This window comes from Camelina sativa, chromosome 5, assembly GCF_000633955.1.
Source record: "Camelina sativa cultivar DH55 chromosome 5, Cs, whole genome shotgun sequence".
Classification (NCBI taxonomy): Eukaryota; Viridiplantae; Streptophyta; class Magnoliopsida; order Brassicales; family Brassicaceae; genus Camelina; species Camelina sativa.
Window position 1 is genome coordinate 8,402,837 of NC_025689.1, and position 12,779 is coordinate 8,415,615.

At 37.7% G+C, this 12,779-nt stretch overlaps 7 protein-coding genes across 9 annotated transcripts in view; 5 read left to right on the forward strand and 2 right to left on the reverse strand.

Annotated features, from left to right (window-relative positions):
- The window catches only part of LOC104786169 (protein E6-like), a 1,236-nt gene extending 621 nt beyond the window's left edge, over positions 1 to 615 (forward strand). Inside the window, exon 2 of one of the 2 annotated variants that reach the window (XM_010511517.2) lies at positions 63 to 615. In XM_010511517.2, coding sequence (XP_010509819.1) covers positions 63 to 446 — 384 coding nt within the window. In that variant the 3' untranslated portion in view covers positions 447 to 615. Of the gene's footprint in view, positions 1 to 18 lie in introns of both variants that reach the window. The other variant, XM_010511516.2, reaches the window with a different exon arrangement.
- On the forward strand, positions 1,120 to 2,256 carry LOC104786170 (protein NUCLEAR FUSION DEFECTIVE 6, chloroplastic/mitochondrial-like). The gene is made up of 3 exons (XM_010511518.1): positions 1,120 to 1,324; positions 1,408 to 1,526; positions 2,019 to 2,256. Exons 1-3 carry the CDS (start codon positions 1,182 to 1,184, stop codon positions 2,036 to 2,038), a joined length of 282 nt encoding a protein of 93 aa, XP_010509820.1. The 5' UTR covers positions 1,120 to 1,181; the 3' UTR covers positions 2,039 to 2,256.
- On the reverse strand, positions 2,354 to 3,561 carry LOC104786171 (uncharacterized protein At4g28440-like). Its single transcript, XM_010511519.2, has 2 exons — positions 3,095 to 3,561; positions 2,354 to 2,795 (listed from the first exon to the last, which is right to left on the reverse strand). The coding sequence occupies exons 1-2, from the start codon at positions 3,450 to 3,452 to the stop codon at positions 2,605 to 2,607; spliced, it is 549 nt and encodes a 182-aa protein (XP_010509821.1). The 5' UTR covers positions 3,453 to 3,561; the 3' UTR covers positions 2,354 to 2,604.
- Positions 3,702 to 6,436, reverse strand: LOC104786172 (tyrosine--tRNA ligase 1, cytoplasmic). The gene is made up of 10 exons (XM_010511520.2): positions 6,247 to 6,436; positions 5,866 to 6,019; positions 5,463 to 5,746; positions 5,277 to 5,373; positions 4,878 to 4,983; positions 4,703 to 4,785; positions 4,463 to 4,608; positions 4,210 to 4,315; positions 4,021 to 4,080; positions 3,702 to 3,931 (listed from the first exon to the last, which is right to left on the reverse strand). The coding sequence occupies exons 1-10, from the start codon at positions 6,348 to 6,350 to the stop codon at positions 3,911 to 3,913; spliced, it is 1,161 nt and encodes a 386-aa protein (XP_010509822.1). The 5' UTR covers positions 6,351 to 6,436; the 3' UTR covers positions 3,702 to 3,910.
- LOC104786174 (protein FRIGIDA-ESSENTIAL 1-like) lies at positions 6,669 to 9,523 on the forward strand. 2 transcript variants are annotated; one of them, XM_010511522.1, is made up of 6 exons: positions 6,669 to 6,916; positions 7,223 to 7,352; positions 7,452 to 7,678; positions 7,845 to 7,943; positions 8,052 to 9,157; positions 9,245 to 9,523. In XM_010511522.1, exons 1-6 carry the CDS (start codon positions 6,808 to 6,810, stop codon positions 9,272 to 9,274), a joined length of 1,701 nt encoding a protein of 566 aa, XP_010509824.1. In that variant the 5' UTR covers positions 6,669 to 6,807; the 3' UTR covers positions 9,275 to 9,523. The 2 variants fall into 2 exon arrangements, with proteins under 2 accessions (XP_010509824.1, XP_010509823.1); XM_010511521.1 differs by having other exon boundaries at positions 7,845 to 9,157.
- On the forward strand, positions 10,452 to 11,373 carry LOC104786175 (dormancy-associated protein homolog 1-like). Its single transcript, XM_010511523.2, has 3 exons — positions 10,452 to 10,663; positions 10,790 to 10,988; positions 11,077 to 11,373. Exons 1-3 carry the CDS (start codon positions 10,573 to 10,575, stop codon positions 11,111 to 11,113), a joined length of 327 nt encoding a protein of 108 aa, XP_010509825.1. The 5' UTR covers positions 10,452 to 10,572; the 3' UTR covers positions 11,114 to 11,373.
- LOC104786177 (mitochondrial arginine transporter BAC1-like) overlaps positions 12,129 to 12,779 on the forward strand; it is a 2,386-nt gene continuing 1,735 nt past the window's right edge. The window contains exon 1 of the mRNA XM_010511526.2: positions 12,129 to 12,486. Coding sequence (XP_010509828.1) covers positions 12,370 to 12,486 — 117 coding nt within the window. The 5' untranslated portion in view covers positions 12,129 to 12,369. The remainder of the gene's footprint in view (positions 12,487 to 12,779) is intronic.

Genomic DNA, 12,779 nt, shown 5'->3' on the forward strand with positions numbered 1-12,779 from the left:
CTTACAAGAACTACAGAGATAGCTATCCTAAGCCGACCGAGATTTACGACAACAACAACAAGGACACGGTCTACTACGGGAACCCCGATACTTACGGGACGGATAAGAGAGAGAAAGAGGCGTACAAGGGTTACAGCAACAAGGACACGAGCTACTACGGAAACCCCAATAGTTACGGGACGGAGAAGAGAGAGAAGGAGGCGTACAAGGGTTACAGCAACAACGTAGAGAGACAAGGGATGAGCGATACGAGGTATATGGCAAATGGTAAATACTACTACGACCTTGACGACGACAGAAACCACGGAAGCTTCTACCAGAATCACTATTACAACTACAAGCCCACCGGTTACAATGAGAAGAAATCCAACTTCAAGAATCCATACGATTCGAACCAACAGCCCGAGATGTTCGGTGAAGAGCAAGGAGATCAGTTCACTCCATAAGCATGCCCACATGAAACAATATAATAAATATTTGCTTTTATTTGTTCGAGTGTTTCTTTTTTTTGTCAAACTAAAAGTTATAATATGGTTTATTCATCAAAAATATAATTGTCTGCATATAAATTTTGGAAAGAATAAATATAGTATATGGTGATGCTTGTTATGCTAATATTCCAATGTTAATTCAATCTCTATTCTTCTTAGACTATCCTCATTGGTGTTTAGAAACTTTTACAATAAAAAAATCAAAAAGTAATGAAAAGTTATGAGAGAGAAGAGAATCGTTTCTTCATCAAGAAACATTTCAAATGTTTCTTGCACTATTAGACTATCCTCGTTGATTCAACTTATTTTAAAAAATTAAATATAATCAAACAATTAAAATATTAATTTATTTTGCTTTTAAGAAACTCTGTGGATTTTTGACTGATGAGGATAGTCTTATATCTTCTATAAAGGTTCAAAACGAACAAGAAAAAACACACTTAAGCAAAATCTATTGCAGTGTTAATAATTTTGCTAATACTCTAATGTTAATAATTTTCTCTTTTCTTTGCTTTGTGAAAAAAACACCGACAACAGATTTGTATAGAATTTATGATATGGTCATAGTCACGTGACATGCACACGCTCGTGTAACAAAACACTTTTGTTGCGTTGACCCAAACGAAACCTATAAACCCAAAAAACCCCAAAATCCTAAAAAACTCCAACGAGATTAATCGGAAACTATCAATGTCCGCCGCCAGATCCGTCTTCCGTTCCGGTGTTGGACGAGCCGCCGTTGCCGCGTTAAGGTCGACGAAGCCTACGTCTTCTTCTGCGCGGTCTGCGTTTAGGATGCCTAAACAGAGCCCTCTCTCTAACCGCATTTTCAGGTATTGACACAGTGAAAACCGAAACATTGATTGCGTCGCGGTTTTAATTCAGTTTTGATTTATGCCATTTTGAAATTGAAAAGATCTCCGGTGGAATTGAGCTGCTGCGTCGAGACGATGCTGCCGTACCACACGGCCACTGCTTCTGCTTTGCTCAATTCGATGCTTTCAGCTTCAGGACGCTCCATTTGGACCCTCCAAGGTACTTTCTCTAGTCAAAGAATCTATTATCTCTCAGTGATTTGATACTTAGTGACTGATTTACTTGAGAGATTTGGTGAAAACAATCTTGTTGTTGAATATTGAAGATAAGAGAGATTGTGTGATACATAGATGCTAGAGCTGTATCATTTCAATCTTTTTGCAATGTTCATGTGTATACTGTATACATCATATGCTTGCGGACTTGCACATCTATCTCTATTCATAAGAGTTGTTGTAGATTAAGTGTAGAGTTGTTCAATGTCTTGCATTCATTCAATGAGTGATGTAAACTATCTATCATGTCTTCTTTTTGGAGTTAGGCTAAGAGGGAATCTTGATGCTGGGTTGATTTTCTTGTGAAAGTGATAGTGTTTCGGATGAATGGCCAATAGAAACTTTGATGAATCCTGCAACACTATTTTGTTCTGTCTGATCACATGCGGTTATGTTTTTTTTTTCTGGATGCTGATATGATGTTCTATGTGCTCAGATTGTATTGATGATGCATGATGGATCTCATATGGAGTGCAAGAATGGATGCAGTTTTAAAGCAAGGGGATGAAGTGACAGTTGCGGTGTCATGTTTCTTCTTAGGTCATAAAGATCAGGTTCTGACCTTCAAGGTTGTCCATTAAGGAATCTTATAGAATTCTTATCAACTCTAACCCAGGAGATTTGTAAGGACCAGCAAGTGCAGTTACAGTTATTAGTAAAAACCGGTCCCAATCCAAGCTTCTCTTTATTTTTGGGTATTGCTCAATCAAAATATCAAAACTTGGAAGTGGCATTTGGGTATAGATCATATGACTATTTGCAAGACATAAAAAAAAAAAATTTCCAAGTTTTTTCCATTAACATTCTGTTCAAGGACCAAACAAAAGCATCCAAAACTTAAAAGAGTACATACCGATATTGATATATCGTGCGCACCAAAACCCGAGATCGACATAAATACAACCGGTAGATAAAAATAGCAAACTTGCCCACATCATACACCCGCGCGGTAGCAAAACAAAATTCATTGTGGCGCACTTGATATATTACCTATTAAGAGACATTGAAGGGGTGGTTAGAGATCATTCCTCAACGACATTGACAAGCTCATACTCCACAAGAGACAAATTGTTGTCTTCTTTAACAGTAATGTCAACCGGTTCAATGACTTCGATGCGACCCCATTTGTCAACAGCAAGCCTCATTGATCCCTTGAACATATCTATCTTTGCATTCCGGATATTCACAGTTGCTCCTGGTTTCATCAAGTCCACTACACACAACAAAGACTTACATATTAGCCCCCAAAAATCAATAACAGAGCAGTACAGATCCTAGAGAGCCGTCTTTAATCAACAAAATCTATAATCCTAGCATATGAGTACAAGTAATATCGATGTAGGTTCCAAGAGAGAAAGGCTTAAAGTATCCAACATTTGAATTCTTAACACAATAGCTACAATGTTTTAAGAATTGAAAGGTAATTCAAAAAAAGAAACATAAATAAACCAAAATTATAAAATAAAATTAAAAAAACAAAATTGGAAGAGAGGAGGAATCGGATGAAGTCACCTTGATCGTTGCGAGCAGTGAAGAGGATACAAGCAGTCTCATCACCAACGAGACACTCAGAGATCCGAGCAGGTCGGAGATGAGAGGAAGAAGAAGAAGAAGCACCACCACCAGTAGGCTTCTGAGTTACGGAATTCTGATCGACGACTTTAACAGTCAAAGTGTGACCGCTCGTTCCTGGTTTTAGCTGATCCACCTTCACGAACACCGGTTTCCTCTTCTCCTGCGGAGTCTGCTGCTGTGGTTGATTCCGTGACGGAGGAGGCGGCGGGTTTCTTCCTTGTCGCCGCGGCGGAGGCGGTCCGTTTCTTTGCCGTGGTCTATGCTGGAAATTATCGTTGCTGGTGTTTGACGCCATTGGGGGACTGAGGTCAAAATCTCGAAACGAACAAAATCTCTTTCTTCTTCGATCTCTTTAGAAGTAGAAATCCCTAGAGAGAGAGAGAGACGTGATTATGATGAGTCTTCTTCTTCTGATGATTCTTTTTAGTGGAATTTACTATTTTTTCTCAACTTTTTTAAAAAATTGAAAAAAAGAAAAGATAAAAAGAAAAAAGAACGAAAAAAAAAAAAAGGCAGTTTGAGGCAGCCACGTCAATCTAAGACCTAAAGTAAATTATCTATTTATTGACTAATATATTTCTTTTGATAAAGATGTTTGTTGGGTAAACTAGCAGTAGTAGCATTTGATATTACTCCAAATCCAAGGAGTTTTACAATGTGTTTTGGTAAATAGTAACTAGTAAGTTTCATAAAAAGTGAGAGAAAGCTTTGTTGAAACTTGAAACAATGACGCATTCTGGCTCTGTAATTTGTTTATCTGGTGACTCTGTAAGCCTACACAAAACAAAAACTGGAGTGTGTGAGAGAGAGAGAGAGATTCTTATGTAGTAACATAACCACAAAACATAATGTGTTTTTGTTACCTTGATCTGTTTGAGCAGGTTCTTGGCGCGTGCGTCTGTTTTGAAATGATCACGAACAGGCTGCCATTATTGTAATAAACGGAGGTAATTATTTTTGTTGTTTAATCCAAAAACTACTAAAAGGTTGGATTTCTGAAATACGTGTTGTTTTTATCTTTTTGCTAATAACATGAAGAAAGTTTTACTTACTTGCAAAATCTTGTTCAACGAGTTCATCAGGCCTTTCTTCAGATCCCCGGGGTGCAACTCACCGCTTTCATATTCAGTAGCAATCTCTTCAAAGCTTTTGTAGGTCCTAACATTTGGAAGAGATTCCACAGCAGGATCAGTTTCACCATCTTAATGACATATGTAATAGGATTACAGCAAATTCCAAATTGGATTTAAAATTGAGCAAGCGACTGTGATTAGTTTTAGAAATAAAAAAGGGAGAACAACTCACTTGTTGCCGCCATATTCTTCATTACGCTCAACTGTGAACTCATCAAACCATGGCAGAATGATGTATTTGATGTATTCAAGGCATGGGTTGCCTTGCACAATTTTTGGAGGGCAGTAAGCTTTCTTGATCTTCACATTAACTTCAGCCTGAGGAGGGAAAGACCTTCATAACTAGTCAATAACTTTAAAAAAACTCTTCTCTACTCTTGTTAACTTAGAATTTTGTCTAAGTTACAGTTACCTCCTCATCTTCCATAAAGATGGCAGATAATGGATCACTTTTGGACATTTTTTCTTGCCCTTGTTGGAGACCAGGAAGCATATCTGTAAGTAGTTACAGCTAATAGATGATTAACAAAGCTAGTCCTGGAAATACGTGGTATAACAGAATTCAATTAGGAAAATGTAGAGCATACGGTGCGATAAGATTATCGGTTTGTTTTTCCTCTTTATGTCATCACAGTATTCTCTCGCAAGTACGTTTACTTTTCTTTGATCCATCCCAAGCTGGCAAATATCAGCCTACAGATGTATAACAAACGTTTTAACAGCAGTCACAGAACTCATAACCCAGATAAACATAATATAACATTAGACTGAGTGAAAAACCAACTATAACAAGATCTGCCAATCATATATGCACTTTTCTAACTGGAGTTTTTCTCAGGTGCTTTGTCGACTATAAAATAGACTTTTAAGCTGAGGTAAAGCTAAATTCTCGATCCCATTAACAAGAAACAGAGTCCAAAGACAGGTCATGGGCAAGAGAAGTCTTAAACTAAGGAAAAATAAATCCAAAATACATATAAAAGTACCTCGAGGAAAAATATATCTGCACATTGCATGCATGGGTAAAGGATCTGAGCAGCACTCAGTTCATCAGTCTCACTACGTCCCATGATCTGCACACACCTGCAAGGAAAAGATACAGAGTCATTCAGGTCCCATCATTTCCCTCACATAAATACACCCAAGCATGGAGAAGACTAAAAAAAAGTAACCTTAAGATTCTAGGGAGCTTGTTTTTGCGAGCAATGTCCATCACAAGAGGCCAGTACTTATCGGCCTTGGAATTAATTTCCTCAGACGACCACAAAAACTCAACTTTGTCATTGTCCATCCCAGCAGCCTTCCATATCTCTTGGAAGTATTCTCCAACCACTCTGATTTTCTTCAAGTCGCCGCCCATTTTGTTGTTCAACTGAGCAAACCAATCAGCAATCCAAATTTTCACTCTGCAACCCGCTGAAGTCATTTTGTTCACATTAATGACCTTCATCACTCCCTATTAGGAAACAACAGAACAAAACAGATTAGCCCAAGCTTCCCACATATAAAGTAATGGAATAAGTGACAAAAAAATTAACTAAAAGTCACATGGAAGCAGCTAGATAGATAACTGACCTGAGCAATGTGCATCCTTCCAGATGGTTCAAACCCATCATAGCAAATGGGAGCAGCCTTCTTAGCAAGAAGATTCTTAAGCTCTTCCTCCTGTATGCATTCCTCACCAATGCTCCTAACAATTCTGTATCTCTTCTCAACCTCTTCACTCATCCTGAAGCATTAGTCAAGTTTGAATCCACCACAAAAATTAGCAAACAACAAACAATGCAACACTTCAAAATTGGAGAAACATTCAATTTCAAAAGTTCCATACTCCTAAATTGCTATAGCCCGACTAAGACGAAAAGCTCTGATCTCCATGAGAAAATCAAGTAATCCAAACTTAAAATTGAAGAGCTAAACTCAAAAAAAAAAAATGATGATGGGAAGAAAACTCACTGTAATCCAGCGGAGGAAGAAGAAGGTGCCTGAGTTGTTGAAACGGAAACAGTCTCCATTTCCGACGAAAGTTTGTTAACGGTGTCCGACGATTGGTCCGCCATCAAAAGTAGCCGACGGCGAACGAAGGGTAATTAGGGTTTTTTTCTTTATTTCACCAAATTACGAACTGTCCCGTGACAGTGATGGAGTTAACGTGAAACAGAACACCACTACGCTTCACGTTTATTCACGGTTTGATTTCGGTTCTCCTTAAAATTTTGTTTTGGTTTAATCCGGTTAGCATAAAGGATGAAACAAGCACATGCGAAATTAGGAAATATTTGCTTAAAATGTTAATTATTGGGCCTTGAGCTTTATATAATTTAGGAAAGGCCCAATAGATATATAAATGAATACGGGTCTTTGTAATCAATGGTGGTTTCGATACCAAACGTATTCTCTCGGAGAGATCAGGAGGACTCAACCAAAAACAGCGAGCTTTCGTCCTCCGATCACGCCGCAGTATATTTACCAAATTTACCACTCTCTGGGTTTGTTTACCTCGCCGGAGACTTCAAGATGTCTGATTCCGACATGGACATTGACGATGATGAGGTCGAACAAAAGGTGCAAGTACATACAATTGGAGGAGAATCTAAACCAATTCAAGCTCCCAATCCCCAGAACGGTTAGTATTTGATTGAATTCGTGATTTGGTTCACGGTTTTGTTGATTGATTTTGTCAAAGTTTGTGACTTGATTTGATGGAAAACACCTATTCTAATTTGAACTGATGAGTTTTTGTTCCAGAAGACGGAGATAATTATCAAATTGATTAGATTTAGCTCTGATGAGAGGTTTAAAGACTTGAATGGTTTTTCTAAATTAGATTGTCACTGAAGCTCTCTTGTAAAAATTGTAGCTTTAATATACGAAGTAGGCAAGTTCATTACTACTGTTACAGAACTCAAAGTTTTGTACTTTGTTTCTGTAGGGAACTCTTTTGTTCATTCAAACTCGTCCCATGTTGATGTGAAGAGGCATTCTGTAACAACACCTTCAAATGAGCAAGCAAATATCATAAAGGAACAAGCTTTTGCTCAAGATAATGGAACTTTATCAAGGTATGGCTATTTTTTTCCTGCTTAAACTAAGTTTAGGAGTATGAGCCTTCTGTATTTTGCATGTTTCAAAGACTTTATACTGAAAGATTCGGTTCTCAGATTTCCTGCTCCGGGTATAACGCCAAACAGCTTTTTCCCTGCCGCCGGTGAAGGGAATGAACCAGAACAAAAACGTGCAGCTCATCTCTGCAAGTTTTTTGCTAAAGGGTGGTGTTTCAACGGGGTTTCCTGCAAGTTTCTACATGTGAAAGAGAATTCAAATTGCACTAGTCAACAACAGCCGGAAAATAACATGGCTGGAAGCAGTTATATCCAGTCTGATGTAGGTATGTAGTATCATTGGAATATTCTTTTGAAGATTTTGATATTTGTGATCCTGTGTTGAAGCAGTTCCAACAATATAGAGGTCGTTGAATACTTCTGGCCTTCTGAGGGTTAATTGCTCTTCATGAATTAACAAATAAATTATTTTGGTTTTCTTATTTTATTTAGAAAGAAGAATATCGAACAGCATTAGAGTTTCCCACTTAATGGAAAATGGCGTGACACCTTCGCATACCAGAGAGGATTTATCTTTCGTGAATCCCCCAGGTTCTCAGAGAGTTTTCTCCTCCATGTCTTTCGTCAATCCCCCAGGTTCTCAGAGAGTTTTCCCGTTCAATAACGAGATGCGCTTTTTGCCTTCGTCTGAAAACATAGGAAGAGAGAGTTTGCAGCAAACGTGTGGTGCTGCTTTCACTGACAACAGGTCTCTAGTTATTAATAACAGCAATTCCTTCACATTGAGAAGCAGCTTTGTTCATCATGAGCATAGATCTCCTATCAGTTCCTATTTAAAACCAGACATTGGATCCTCTGGACCAGCCTGGACAGGATCTTTGTCCAGTTCTGTAGCTTCTGTTCCCATGAATGAGGGTGCTTCTACCGTGGCGAACTTTAAAAAGGAGGATAATATATATGGATCTCGATCACTTCCAACGCTGCAAGAGAGTCAGGCAGCTGTTTCTTCTGAGAAAGGTGCAGCAGGCAACACAACTAGCAGTAGAAAGAAAGTTTCTTCAGATGATTGGGAACCTTCTGAACCCTTTAAAGCATCGTTTACAATTCCACCTTATATACTTCCCTCGTCTGATGCCCTCTACGATCCTTTCACGGATATAGAGAATCTAGGAGACAGGTCTCTTAATGCTTCATTGTCAAGTAAAGGAGAACAGGCACGGAAAATTTCTCGCCAGCAGAAAGATGGTGATTCTGGAAGTGGTACCCAAGCACGGGAATGCAAGAATGATGATAAAAGCAGTTCATGCAGTCAAAATCAACACCAAGAAAGTGTGGCGAGAAGGAGTTTGGAAGCACATGGAGTAGTGGAAGGGGTGGCTACTTCAGTGGTTGATCAAAATGATACAACAACTCCTAGTAAAGAGATTTCTTCGGTAGCAGCTGCAGAGAATAGAGTTGTTTTGAAAAGGAGCAAACCTGCAGGGCATGATGCTTGGCATAGAAGTGATGGGTCTTCATATAAAAAGACTTTGAAACCAGATGAGATAGATGGTGAAGTGAGGTCAGATGCGGAGATAAAAGTAATGAGACAATTCCGAACTGCAGTTGTGGAAACCGTTAAAGAAATGTTGAAACCGTTGTGGCGTGAAGGTCGTCTTACCAAAGACGTGCATAACATGATAGTTAAAAAAGCTGCGGAAAAGGTAGTAAGTGCCGCTGTCCAGTTTCATCAGGTACCAACTGACACCGGATCAGTTGATCAGTATCTTGGTTTGTCTGCAACCAAAATTGTGAAGCTTGTCGAGGTGAGTTTCTTAGACCGAACTTAAACAAGAAATGAGCAGGGGTAGGCATTGCCTTATAATCTGAAAACTTCCTCTGTTCATTTGCAGGGGTACGTTGAAAAGTACGGTAAACCCTGAGTTATCAAACCAAATGCCACTTTGGTGGCAATGGCAATGAGCTCGAATGAACGAGATTCTTGTAAATTATGTCATCCTTTCTTTTTCCTCAATTAGTATTTAGTACGTAGCAACTAAATTCTTTTGTTCCTATCCTTTTACCAATAATGGAACAAAGGTTGGAAATGGAGCTTGGTGGAAGGAAATGTGTATGTATACAATTATAAAACTCTTCAAAGCTTAATTTAGAGTTAAAAACAGTTTTTCACCTTTACAAAAGATGATTGATACATATAGAGGTGGTTGCTTTGGAAGCAAATGGAGAGGATAACAGGGAGAGACTGAATAATGTTTTAAGGTATGTTCTCAATCATCTTGACTTAGTTTAATTGTTTGCATACAAAACCAGGTTCGTTAGTGATTATTTTTAGTTTTTATAACATGTTAACCTCAAAACACCATTTACAACTTTAAAATAAGCTTAGCTTATCCAACTAAGGAGATAAGGGTAAGTACATAACCTTGTTACAGCTTCCACGGGTCCTCCTATAATACTTTTCCACGAAACATGTTTGTTGTTGTTTTGTTCCTATAATACTTTATATTACTTTTCCACGAAAGCCTTTGGATACTTTGATTCACAAAGGTCCAACTACTTTCATGACTCTTCGTCCCTATCCATATCTCGATCCGACGATCTCTATCCATCTCGCATTTTTATATTTCCCACTCTCCTCCCTCACTGCTCACTCTTTTGATTATTATGGTTTGATCTATTTTACACACTAACACTAATGTATTAACTTAAGGTTGTATACGGGTTATATAATATACATAGAAAATTGTCTTATCCTCATCCTAATTTGCAAAGATTGTGTGTATTTTAACTCTAATTTGACGCCCTGGAAGTGGAAGTGGCATGTTATGTTCAAATGTTGTTAAATGACATATTATAAATAACTCACTTTTTTACAACTCATTTTATGACAGAAAATTAATACTGTATTTGGCTAAAGTATTTCATCAGTGTCTAAACGAAATTATATTTTGTGCACATATTTAACCTTCATTTGTTATTCTTTTCAACCAATTATTAAATGTTTCTTGTCTAATACTATATCTCTAGATATTTTACGGGTCGAATAAAAAAAGAGATAGACGACAAAAAAGAAGAAGAGATATTTTCAGAAATAGTTTTACAAAGGGGTCTATAAATTAGATGAAGGAAGCCTCAAGTAAGTTAAGTACTTCACACTTAACACCATTCTCTCCAAGATTAACCAAATCAAGAAAAACCAGAAAGGGAAGATAAATAAAAGATGTGGGATGAAACTTTTGCCGGACCTAAGCCGGAGCATGGCCTTGGCCGCCTCCGCAAGAAGATCACCGCCCAACCCCTTGACATCAAAGGTATTTATTTGTTTTATACAACTGCATAGATAGATGTTTACCGTATAATTAAGTCTATAATGAACTTTATATATATAGATATAGATGCATGGTTCTCTTATTAATTATGTTATGATTTTTTGGAAGGTGTGGGAGAAGGGAGCAGTAGCAAAACTGTGTCGGCAGTTGCGGGGAGTCCTGGAACTCCGACGACGCCAGGATCGGCACGTAAGGAGAACGTGTGGAGAAGTGTGTTTCATCCAGGGAGTAACATAGCCACTAGAGGAATGGGCACAGACCTCTTCGACAAGCCTTCTCATCCAAACTCTCCCACAGTCTACGACTGGTACGTACTAGACAATTGATATTATTCTTGTGATTAGACGGTCATCAGATCAGATCTAAGATGTTTTGACCGTTGTTGTGATCCGTAGGCTGTACAGCGACGATACTAAGAGCCAGCACCGTTGAGCGGAGAGAAGATGGAGTGACTGACATACGTGCCGGTGACTTGGATATCATGTCTTGCTTCCGCCACGTGTTTGTTTGCTAGTTTTGCTTTGTATTCGCAACTTTTTTTTTTTGTTTTCTTGTCGTTTGTGGTTGTTAGTGAATAGTGACCGTTCGATCTCCACCATCTGGCTTGGTTTTGACGGTGGTGATACGTCCTGTTGTCTCTTGTAATGTTTCTACTGTTCGGTAATATAACTACAGTATTTAGTTTCTAACAATGATTTAGCTAACGATAGAATTTAACTTAACTATGGTTAACATAATGGAATCTAACTTAACCGTGGTTGATCTCATATCGATAGAAAAAACTTGACCTTAACTTGATGAAGTATTTGTGTCAAGTGTCAAATGTCAACAAAAACAATCATGATAGTGATTTAATTAAGGTTGATCTCATATCATTATATAGTAGTATATACAAAAACTTAACCGTGGTTAGATGAATTCTTTGTGTCAAGTGTCAGCAAACTATTATGATATAGTCTTTCGATGTAGTTCCCTAGTTGGGTAATACCGTAATAGTACGTCCTCGTGTAATGTTTATACTGTTCAGAAAGTATAATTATTATTAGCTTCTAATAGAAAAAATTTAACTTAACTATGGTATGCTTAGCATAATGTAACATAACCGTGGTTGTTCTCAAATCATCAGATGAATTAATTGTGTCAACAAGCAATTACGATAGTGATTTAGTTAAAGTTCAACTTGACTATGGTTGATCTCATATCATCATTATGTATAACAAAAACCTAACCATGGTTAAATGAATTCTTGTGTCAACAAACAACAATATGATAGTGATTTAATTTAAGTTTATACATGTCTTTGGATGTAACTGGGTACAATTATAAACTTTCAAAATTAAAAGTTGCTTATTATTTTATTACACGTTACTAAAGAAGAAATAGTTCCCTCCGAATGACTTGTACTGATGATCTAAAAACCTTCTCAATCTCATCCCCAAACATTTCTATGCAACCTTATCCCATAATTTTTGTTTTAAGTTTAACCGAAGTGTTGGAAACTTTGGTAAAAAAACATTTTAGTCATAAATAAATTAAGTGAAAAAAAAAAATTACTAAGCAAAGGGTAAATTTTGTAGTACTCTCTCAAATTTTACTCTGCACTGCAAGCAAATGTTAGAAATTAAATCAAAACTGTTGAAAGAAGGAAAAAAATAAAAAATAGTGAAGTGCTCGGTGGCGTGGTGGGAATGGGAGAGAAGAAGACGACGACCGGAGGGGGATTAGGGTTTTACAAGGAATATGTCGCCGGAATGAATGCTGGTCTCGCCACTGTCGCCGTCGGCCACCCTTTCGACACCGTCAAGGTTACTAAATTTTCCAATCCCCAATTTTTCAGTTTTCTGAGTGTGTTTATACCAAATTGGGTATTATATGTGTTTCATGCTCCAATTCCGAGAAGATTAGGCTTCAGACACCCAATTCCAATTCCGTACTCAGCTGCTGAATTCTAAATCATGTGTTTTACTCTAAATTACTGATGCATTAGTGTTACAAAGTGTTCGAAGTTCTAAAAATCATGTCTTGTTTTTGTTTTTGGTAGTTATTCCTTGGATTGGTACTATCACTCATCTTAGGAAGTAATGATTGATTCGTGGGG

Coding starts and splice junctions, on each gene's coding strand:
- LOC104786174 (XM_010511521.1), top strand. CDS start 6,808: ATGTCTGATTCCGACATGGACATTGACGATGATGAGGTCGAACAAAAG. Junction 6,917..7,222: donor AGCTCCCAATCCCCAGAACG/GTTAGTATTTGA, acceptor TTGTTTCTGTAG/GGAACTCTTTTGTTCATTCA. Junction 9,158..9,244: donor AAATTGTGAAGCTTGTCGAG/GTGAGTTTCTTA, acceptor GTTCATTTGCAG/GGGTACGTTGAAAAGTACGG.
- LOC104786175 (XM_010511523.2), top strand. CDS start 10,573: ATGTGGGATGAAACTTTTGCCGGACCTAAGCCGGAGCATGGCCTTGGC. Junction 10,664..10,789: donor CCAACCCCTTGACATCAAAG/GTATTTATTTGT, acceptor ATTTTTTGGAAG/GTGTGGGAGAAGGGAGCAGT. Junction 10,989..11,076: donor TCTCCCACAGTCTACGACTG/GTACGTACTAGA, acceptor TGTGATCCGTAG/GCTGTACAGCGACGATACTA.
- LOC104786172 (XM_010511520.2), bottom strand. CDS start 6,350: ATGGCGGACCAATCGTCGGACACCGTTAACAAACTTTCGTCGGAAATG. Junction 4,316..4,462: donor GAAGAATATGGCGGCAACAA/GTGAGTTGTTCT, acceptor TCCAAATGTTAG/GACCTACAAAAGCTTTGAAG. Junction 3,932..4,020: donor ACCTGCTCAAACAGATCAAG/GTAACAAAAACA, acceptor TGTTTTGTGTAG/GCTTACAGAGTCACCAGATA.
- LOC104786171 (XM_010511519.2), bottom strand. CDS start 3,452: ATGGCGTCAAACACCAGCAACGATAATTTCCAGCATAGACCACGGCAA. Junction 2,796..3,094: donor CACTGCTCGCAACGATCAAG/GTGACTTCATCC, acceptor TGTTGTGTGTAG/TGGACTTGATGAAACCAGGA.
- LOC104786170 (XM_010511518.1), top strand. CDS start 1,182: ATGTCCGCCGCCAGATCCGTCTTCCGTTCCGGTGTTGGACGAGCCGCC. Junction 1,325..1,407: donor CTCTCTAACCGCATTTTCAG/GTATTGACACAG, acceptor GAAATTGAAAAG/ATCTCCGGTGGAATTGAGCT. Junction 1,527..2,018: donor CTCCATTTGGACCCTCCAAG/GTACTTTCTCTA, acceptor CTATGTGCTCAG/ATTGTATTGATGATGCATGA.